This window comes from Limulus polyphemus, unplaced genomic scaffold, assembly GCF_000517525.1.
Source record: "Limulus polyphemus unplaced genomic scaffold, Limulus_polyphemus-2.1.2 Scaffold4720, whole genome shotgun sequence".
Taxonomy (NCBI): domain Eukaryota; kingdom Metazoa; phylum Arthropoda; class Merostomata; order Xiphosura; family Limulidae; genus Limulus; species Limulus polyphemus.
Window position 1 is genome coordinate 1 of NW_013670330.1, and position 10,735 is coordinate 10,735.

Below are 10,735 nucleotides of genomic sequence, written 5' to 3' on the forward strand. Positions count from 1 at the left end.
AGATAGATATATATAGATTTACTATATAACAATAAGTTTCTTAAACAGCATTAAATAGATATAGATTTACTATATAACAATAAGTTTCTTAAACAGCATTAGATAGATATATATAGATTTACTATATAACGATAAGTTTCTTAAACAGCATTAAATAGATATAGATTTACTATATAACAATAAGTTTCTTAAACAGCATTAGATAGATATATATAGATTTACTATATAACAATAAGTTTCTTAAACAATAATAACTACATTAGATAGATGTTAAAGACACGGCACAGGAAGCTTTGCATGTGACAATTCTGCTTTCAGAGCTTACTAATTTGCTAAGCAGACCCAATCTTGTCAAATGTTTTTGGGCTAAAGGACAAAAACACTGCTAAAAGTGAGAATACGGAATTGATGATGGCCACAGAAGCTTTTTGTGTTTACCTGTCAATTATATTTAAGGCTAATTATTAGTAATTGTTATTGGTATTGAAGAACTTTAGCAGTTCTTCTGGTAGAAGTTAATTCACAATTGGCATTATTACAGGTGAGCTGTTTAGTGCCTTGCTTTTAGTGGACTATATGTCACTGGGGGTATTGGATACAGATAGGGTTGTGATGTCTGTTACTAACTAGGTGTACACTGATATGATTATGAGCATTTGTTTCAGTCTCAGAGCCTGTATACTAAATTGTGGCAAGCCAGAATAAACGGACAGTAGAATTTTGTGTGTGTGTTTTGGATGACGACTAGCCTTGTCCAGATGTTTAAACTACCATACCATTGGTTTGGAAACAGTTCCACATTCTGCTAGGTCACCCATACCTCTGGAACACACAGAGATCTATTTGCTTTCTGGAGTTTTTCTAAGCCATTTTTTGGGCATTAAAAATTCACATTATTTACTGCTGGAGTGATAAGTTCACATTGTACATTTGTTCCTTTAACTCACATACTAATTTTAAAAATTACAGACCAGTTAATTAATATACAAACTGTCACTTTGTGGAATATTAAGGCAATACATGAACAAATATGTTTCTAAAGGGAAAATTACTGACCAAACTGAATCTTTCAAAGGCAAGTATGGAATATTATGTATGTTCATGCATACCTCTGCCTATCCTGCTTTGTTTTTTCAATTCTAAAGAAAAGTAATCAATGTTTCAATTTGTATACATTGTGACTACCATTTCATCAGACAATTTTCTCTAATAAAGGAACACGATAATGTAATGGCAAATAATGCATTAGATCAGAAAGACACAAAAGTTGGTTGTAATCTTTATTCTTTTTGTTTTATAAATTTGCCCTTAAGTACAAATATGTCTGTCATAAAATTAACTGAAATAAAACACTTTTAAGATTTTCAATAAAAAATTTTTTGAATTAATAATATATGCTAAACATGAATGTTATACTTTATGAGATCTACAGATTTTGTATTGTAATACATGACTATATTGTTCACATCAATGTCAAAATTATAACTTACAAGACTGAATATAATTCAGAATTTATTATATTTAATGTTTTCGTTTGTAACAAAATATCTTTAATTATTCAAAACAATTTCCAGAAATTTCTTGTATACCAACTTTCATTATATTATGTCTCCTATTGTTCAATTTAGGCTCTCTCAAAATAATTTGATAGATAAAAGTAATGCAGGAAGAAACAAAAATGGCTGTTTTATGTAATTCTGAACAAATGGGTGAAAAAATGCACACCTTTAAAGTAAATTGCAAAAAATGTAAAGCCTACATCTATACATATTCTTTTAAATCTTCTGTCATTGCACTTAAGGAATTTGTACCTACAGCTTCAAAAGATATTTAGTTATTGGTTGGCTGTTCAATCTTGATTGGGAATACGCAGACAAGGAAATTTCAGATCAAGAACTATCATTTTGTTTCCAGCTCCATCTAACATTTTTGTTACTGTATTTGGACAATTTGGTTAGATAGTCAATTAGAAAATTTGAGATTGCTTTTATCTGTTCAATTTTGAAGAAATTGAAAATAACAGTTGGGATGAAAATAGCAAAAAAGTTAACATTTTTCTTACACTGAAAATGTATTTCGGATAGGTACTTACCTTCATCTGCCCTCTAAGCATTACTAAAAAAAACTATGATAAGCATACCAGTCTTTATACCCAATCAATTTCAGGTCATTTCTGAACATGTATATATCATGTGACTACTCTCTACCGTAGTATTGCTCCACCTATAATGGCAAAGTTAGCTCCCTCTGCTATTTCCGCTCAATCTTCATTTTCGACAATTTGCAGGTTCTAAAAGAAGAACACTGGCTGTAGGGAGGAAGTGTGTGAAAGGAGGTAAGTACCATATTCAACATAAGAAAAATTTTAACTTCCAATACTGTCTTACCTCCCCTCACACAAAGCTAGAACTCTATATTGCAAAGGTAGAGGGGCCAATTTAGGTGCACAACACAGAAACCAAGTGGAAAGTTACCACCTAGAATGAATGGTGTACTCCAAGATGAACAATGCACACATGTGGGGTACTGCACTACTTCTGGAACAGGTATATTCTTCACCCTTGAAATAAGAAATGAATTTGATACGGGTGGATACATATACAACCTCAACTGAACAGACAAGATTTCATAACTCATCCTCAGCATTAGGAGGACATGCACAAATGCATTTTGTTCTGAGAGGATCAATCCATATGAGAATATAAATAGAATTAGCTATGTACATATACAATATCAACCAGATAGACGACGTTCCATAATTCATCTCTGGCATTAGGAGAATGTGAACAAATGCAATTTGTTCTGAGAGGATCAATCCATATGAGAATATAAATAGAATTAGCTATGTACATATACAATATCAACCAGATAGACAAGGTTCCATAATTCATCTCTGGCATTAGGAGAATGTGAACAAATGCAATTCAGTTTGAGAGGTGTAATCCATAGTAAAATATAATTAGAGTTAACTATGTACATACACAACCTCAACTAGACAGACGAGGTGGTTCCATAACTCATCCTCAGCATTAAGAGGATGTACACAAATGGGCAGCATAGGTCTTAAGGAGGAAGGACTGGTCAGGATAGAGGATGACATAGGAGGAATTGTAGAGGATGAAGGTAACATTAAAGGCATAAATATCTGAACAACGATGACCACAAGCAAGGAGGAGAAGGAAATAGGTCTAAAGGGAAAGATGGTATATTGAACACATAGATAAAGGTTCAAATGGAACAGAAAAGGGAAAGATGAAAACTTCTGAAATTTGGAGAAATGGAGGTGTTTGACAAGGTTGCTCAATAACTAGACAAGGTCAAAGCAGACAATCTTTGTCAAACAAACAGGTTATGAATAAGAAAGAATGAGGAATGGAAGGGTGAGAAGGACCGAAATATCGTCGAAGAGGTATACTGTCACTTGTGGTAAACAGACGTGGAAATATGTCTAATGGATCGGGAAAGGAAAGATGCAACATGTGGAGTCAGTCCATGGGCTGAGACAATGGACCTGACCAAAGCCATACATGAAGACAGAGAGTAGTGACATCTGGATGAACAATGTCCAAGGGAATGCATATGAGCCTGCCCCATGAGAATGAGAGCTTCCAAGGAAGCTCATATCCCTAAAGAGATAGAACATTTTGAGCTGTAAGAAAAGTGAGGTGAATAATATATATGTACTGCTTGCTCCAAACCCAAAGATGAAGAAGAGAAGGTTGGGCCCAACTGAGGATTGAAAAAGAAAACTTTCCAAATGAACAGGGTATTGAGAGGGGGGTAAGAATGGACTTCCCAACTGTCATCAGGAATCCCATCTTTGCTGCTTCCTCTAGAGGCAGAGGAGCATGGTCTCTGGATTATGAACAGGAGGAAGTAAGCAGGAATCAGTCATCCAAAGAAAGAAGAGTGCAAAGACACTTAAAGAGTCTAGGTTAGTCCAAACATTAAGGTCCCAATTGGAAAAATCAAGTTGAACAATAAATAACTATAGACAAAGTGGGCACTATGAGGAAGAACTTTGAATTGTAGATTACGAGGATTTGTTTGTCTGTAGTTAGGCAAAAAAAGCAACACAACGGGCTATCTGTGCTCTGCTCACCATGGGTATCGAAACTTGTTTTCTAGCAGTATAAGTCTGCACTGGCGGTAAGATTACGAGGAGAAAATGAGGTTTCTAGTATCACAAATACAGGAGAAGGAGCCAAACCCAAGCTCAGACCTATGAACAGGGAATAAACGAACACATCAGCAATGTAACATAGCAAAAAAATTAAGTCCTACAATGACAAAAATTAGGGTGATAAGGCACATAGTTAACAATTACGAAAAAAAATATTCAGATAGAACAGTGAATTATATATTACCAGTAGTAATAATATGTAATTTACAAGTTCTATAAATATACCTAGTTAACAAAGTACTTATAAATATCAAATGGAGAAACCACCTAAATTTATCTAGTTCACAAAGCAATAATAACGAATGTGCAAACCAACAAAAATTACCTAGAAAACACATTAATAGTCAATATCTAACTTACAATTCCTCTAAATTAACCTAGACTACAAAAGACAACTAAGTCCTACATTGACGAAAATTAGGATGATAAGGCACCTTGTTAACAATGAAGAAAAAAATTACTCAAATAGAACAATGAATTAGATATTACTGAGAGAACTGGAAGCAAAAGGAATAAAGGAGAAGAACAATTCTCTACCAAGATGAATGACATGGCAGCACAGCAACTGGTAGAAGGTGAAAATTCCTGAAGAGGTGGAGTGTGTGAAAGACCAAAATAAGAAAGTGCTGGGAAAAGAGAGTCCAAATTTTCTTATCACTGATTGTATTCTTTCTCAGAAACATTGTCACGTTGAAAAGAAGAAGACTGGTTTGGTTTGTTTGGAATTTTGTGCCAAGCTACTCGAGGGCTATCTGCACTAGCCATCCCTAATTTATCAGTGAAAGACTAGAGGGAAGGCAGTTAGTCATCACCACCCACTGTCAACTCTTTGGCTACTCTTTTACCAATGAATAGTGGGATTGACTGTCACATTATAATGCCCCATGGCTGAAAGGGTGAGCATGTTTAGTGGGAAGGGGATTCTAACCCACGACCCTTAGATTATGAGTCAATTGCCCTAACCACCTGGCCATGCCAGGTCTAAAGAAGAAGAAACTGCCAACCAAACATATGAATCTAACTCCCTGTGAATTAAGGCTTGTACCTCCTCTGCAGATAAAGTTGAACCCAATTCTTGGGAAGTCATACCAGTAGGGTTTTTGACTGTAACAGGAATTTCTTAGTTGATATATTGTTCGTAAATTCATAATAAGACCTCTTGTAAAATCGGTAAGAAATAAATGTAAAAAAATTTTCATACAAGTGAATGGAAACACAGTAAAATAAAACTGTTAAAAAAAATCAAAATGTCAAAGAAGCACATTCATAAATGGTAGCCATATGCAAAAAAACACCTATCTTAAGAATGCTGTGCCACTTGAGAACGTGGGGATTGAGCAGGAATAACAGTAGGATCTAGCTGCACTAATATAGGTAACACGATACTATTGGTGGAGAGTAGTCACATGATATGGATATGTTCAGAAATGTCACAACATTTATGGAGTACAAAAACTGGTGTGCTGATTATGAACATTTGTTTAGCAATGCTTAGAGGGCAAATGAAGACTGAAATAGCTCTGTGTGACAGAAGGTAAGTAACTATCACAAAAACATTAACTAAAACTGATTGATTGACTTTCTTTATACTTAGTTTATTTGAAAACAATTATTTCAATACATCATTTAACATTATCCTTATACCTCATTATTGTAGTTAACAATTGTTATTCATTGTCAGGTTATGTTTTCACAACACAAAAATATTTTTTATGGCATTGAATATGATACACAGGTACATTGTTCTTAAATTGTGATGAAACTTCCTACTTAGATCTTTCAAATTTAACATTTCATTAGTAAATTTAAAACTGCTATAAAATTTTTAAAATTTTTTTAAATCTTTTTAAAATTTTATTCAATTTTTTTAAAATAACAACTAACATTTTTCAATTACTAGAGTTCACGTACAGCAACACATTCTGTTGCATGCAGTAGTGTGCTGTATACAAGCAAATGTTTATAAACTATCAACCACGTTTAAGCTTAGTTTGTTGAAAAGTTACTTATATACAGATATCTATCTTAATAGAGTAGAATCTTATTCAAAAAATTCAGTAAAATAAGAATAAAGCAAAGCATTTCCTGAAATAAAATTAAGAAATACTGGTGCTAATCCTACGTGCATCGGTGAAAGGTCAAAATGATATTTACAGAGTGCCATGAAACATGGTATTACATATTTGATGTCAAAGTTATCAGCTATTCATTTTACCCTACAATTATTGACTTAATGAAACTTTGTGGCAGAGGAGAGTAAATACCAGATACAATATATAGATACTGAAAACAACAACTGTAGATATGCACTTTGAAACTTTCAGAGGTTTGCAAATGCAATATGCAAACTGTACTAATACTAAGGACAAAAATGTTATTTTTCCCCAAGAACATCACCTTGCACTCCAATTTATCAGGGTCTGTGTCAGACTGATATTGGCAATTCAAAAGACATATATTGAGTACATTTGTAATGCATCTGAGTTTTTCTGTGCAGCAGACTTATATGTCTGACTAAAAGCTTGCCACATTTCTTGTAGATACATATAATATATTTGGAATTATAGTCAACATTAATAATCCAATATGGTGTCATTCCATTGCATATTAGTTTAATCAGGAATTTGTGTAATACTTTATCACAATAAGACCAATAATAATTGTAATTACATCTTTGGAATTATAGTCAACATTAATAATCCAATATGGGGTCATTCCATTGCACATTAGGTTAATCAGGAATTTGTGTAATATTTTATCACAATAAAACCAATAATAATTGTAATTACATCTTTGGAATTATAGTCAACATTAATAATCCAATATGGGGTCATTCCATTGCACATTAGTTTAATCAGAAATTTGTGTAATATTTTATCACAATAAGACTGATAATAATACTAGTCCTATAAAGGTTTCATTAAGAAAAGTGTATAATAGCATTTCAACTGTATACTTTGTGTGTTGTGTGCTGCTGCTGCCCAGGCCTTTTGTTTAATACCAGAGATCATCAGACATTGGCCAACAATCTTACGAAACACCCCTGGGACCTCATTGCACTAATAGAAGAACTGAACTGCATCCTATAATACTAATTGAACAGTACACAGTCACACTGCATATTTCATGTTGCTGCCAATGAGGCCTTCTGATAAATATCATAGATCATTAGGCATTGGTCAGCAATCTTGTACATTACAAAATACCTGCAAGTCTTCCTTGTTATCTTTACTTACAACACGATGTCAGAAAGCTCAACAGTGCACTAACAGAAGAATATAACTGCATCCCCCATTTATTTAATACACAGAAATACTTGGTAGCTCTTGATAAATTAAAAATAAAAAAAGATATTTCTTAGTTTGTATGCTCAATCGGTATAATATACTTGAAAATTTATATTTTATTGAAACAATTAATCACATGGCAAACATGAATGCATGTCTCTTCCTCAGTCAGTTTTCACTTTCTATTATATATTATATTGTGAAATGTGGTTAAAGTAATTCCTATTTTATACTTTCTCAATTTTCACTTATGTTTGTTGTACAGTATTATTTGCATATCTACAAGTAAATCCAAGTAAATTTTCAATGGCAAACATTTTGATAACAAATACTTTATTTTTCTGAAAGACTACAAACCAGAGAAACATATATTTACTTTTGGAATTGTAAAAGGATATGTAGAAACTCCTGAGAAGGTTCTAGGATGTAGAATTGTAAATAAGGCACAAAAAAATCAAGCCTAGTTGATACTGCTAAAGTGGAGTTTCTGGATTCTCTCGTTCATTCTGAACCTTTATAGCCAGTTACAACATAGTATGTCCTCTAATGTAATTACAGGAAACAATTACTACTGACGTTTTTATAGACTTAGCAGTAAATACTTCAGGTTTGTCTAACTAAATAAAATAATAGGTACTATTTTTCAGCTGTTGTATGATTTTGTTAGCTACAAAAATACAACAAATGATGTACTATTTCTTACCTTTGTATAGTTTGGGTAGCTACCAGAAAGGACATAAGACTTCCAGGAGATAACTCATTTGAAGACATAAGGGACCCTCCTATGTACATCACACCTAAAACTATTCCTGAAAAATATGAACAGATGTGATTAACACATTCCTGTCCAGCACAAGTATACAGAGAACCAGATAGAGCTCATGGGCAGACTTTCACATTCCAGTTATAATAACCTGTATTTCATACAAGGTTTTACTGTTACTCACCACACTAATGTTAACATGTAGGTATTTCAAAACTGTAAAAGTCTAGAAACATAGTATTTTTAAATTTTAGTTCTAATTTGAAACGTTTCCATAAGTTATCTTTAGAATCAATTATTTAACAGATTTTATGCTAGTGGAAGGTAATGGAATGTTTCTAGCTTAGTATTGGTATTTTTATTCTATTTATTAATAAACCTGTTTCATGGTCTATATACATTACTTTTAGATTTCTTTCACACTAAATAAACAGGGAAGAATTTCTTTAAGTATGTGCTATAAATCTATTTCTTTTAAATTATTATTACTGTATAAAACAATTTTTCTTAAAAGTTAAACAAAATCTTGTAAACACCTAGATTATTCACACAAAATTGTAGCAAAAATATTATTAATGTCCAAAAAATTAACAAAAACTATCGTTGAAGTATTGCCATAATTAAAACTTGGCGTACTCTGTAATTTCGTATTATATTTTGAATCTTCTCATATGACTTGTGAGTCTTGAGAAAATAATCATGCTTCAGCAAGTTTCAAAATAAATAAAAAGATACTTTAAAGCTTCAGTTAGTTCAGAAAATACTAAAAGTAACCTTGACATTCATTTTATTACTTCAAATCTTATTCATTTTGGATAAACTGCCAAGTATTTATAATGATTCTACAATAATATCTTAATTCTTGGTCCAATTATGTGGTTATGAAAAATTAAAAGCATTTTATTAATAATACAACTTATTAAAAATTTTAATGTTTTTTTTACAAATAAAAATTAAATTTTTGAAATACTGATGATTTAAACTATCAGGACTTTCAATAACATGTGATAATTAATAATGAACAGTATCACTAATCATTTGTCACAAATGACAAAAAGTACATGATCTCAAACAATAACACTTGCTCACAAAAAAAAAAAAGAAACCAATTACTGATTGATAAAGAAGAACAAAATAATCACCTATCATTTTCAGTTTCTTTATTTCTTAAGCAAAAAACTACATAATGGGTTATCTGCACTGTGCCTACCATGGCTATCAGAATCCAATTTTTATAAGCCCTCATGCTTGCTACTGAGATACTATGAAACATTACTCTTAATATGTTGTAAAGATGTCCTACAGAAATCCAACACCACACTAACATCTATAAAGCAGGTCTGTGTTCGGTTTACTATTTTTTTTTGCACACTTATACAAAGGTACTTTACTGTGTTTCAGAAAGTTTTCTTTAGATATAAGCAAGTAAAACATTATAAATCCTAGTGTTTGCTATTAGATATACAACTCTGAATCTAAACATTTATATATCACTATGCTTTAGTTTGTTTCCTTGGATTTCTTTTTCTTGTGTGACAAGTCAGAATATAATGAACTTGGTCTAGTCTGAAGTACAATCCCATGGCTTTCAACCATATTTAGTGTTGTGAAACTGACCCTGAATAACTGACAATAAAACACACTGAATGATACACAAGTTATATACAAACTTGACAATAATGCCTCAAGAATGAGACATTATAACAATTACAGGTGAATGGCTTCTACTAACAACAAAGATAGTAAGGATTAATAATTATAATAAAGTTATCATTACATTACATAAAAGAACAGTAAAAACCATCATCATTAGATAATTTGAATGCAGGAAAACATCATAACAATAAAACTAAAGATACTGTATGAGCAACTTAACCCATCTGGAAGATGGAGAAACATGCATTTTATTGTTTATTTGTCTCCATAATGAAGGCTTCAGTCTAAAAGTTCAGGTTTCAAGTAATTGTTTATTTCTGCATTATCAGCATTTTGCTCAAGAGTGTGTTACTGAAACTTTTTCATCTACATATAAGTTACAGGATTGAACAGAGCTGGCACTAATACTACTTTATACTCTAACTGCCTGCCTTAATCATCTACAATACCTACAAATCAAGGATGGAAATAAGTACTAACAATCTTACAGTTAACAACATACTCATTTCATAATAAGTTCCAAAACACAATAAATTTTCAATAACTAATAAAAAAAATGGAAATATAAAGATAAAGTGCACAGATAGCTTAATGTGCCATTTACTTAACTAAAATGGCTCTAAAGAGTTGAGTAACAGCTAGTTGGATACAAATGCACTTAAAAAAGATCAAAAATCTGCTCTGAGTGAGCTACAGACCTTAGTTGTGCTTACATTTTGTGATCAATGCTCAATCAATAACAGAACTCAAGTTTTCTTTTTAACATACTCTACATGTACATGATCCTATTAACCCGATGACTACTGGCTACTAACTTTCTTAGTAGGCAATGCAAGTGTGAGGGCA

The 10,735-nt window shown here is 32.1% G+C and overlaps 1 protein-coding gene across 2 annotated transcripts in view; it reads right to left on the reverse strand.

Moving 5' to 3' along the window:
• Positions 1-2,207: 2,207 nt before the first annotated feature.
• The window catches only part of LOC106471595 (ATP-binding cassette sub-family B member 8, mitochondrial-like), a 59,515-nt gene continuing 50,987 nt past the window's right edge, over positions 2,208-10,735 (reverse strand). The window contains exons 10-11 of one of the 2 annotated variants that reach the window (XM_013932207.2): positions 8,174-8,279; positions 2,208-2,308 (exon numbers count right to left, since the gene is read on the reverse strand). In XM_013932207.2, the coding sequence (XP_013787661.2) occupies positions 2,251-2,308; positions 8,174-8,279 (164 nt within the window). In that variant the 3' untranslated portion in view covers positions 2,208-2,250. The remainder of the gene's footprint in view (positions 2,309-8,173; positions 8,280-10,735) is intronic. The other variant, XM_022400210.1, reaches the window with a different exon arrangement.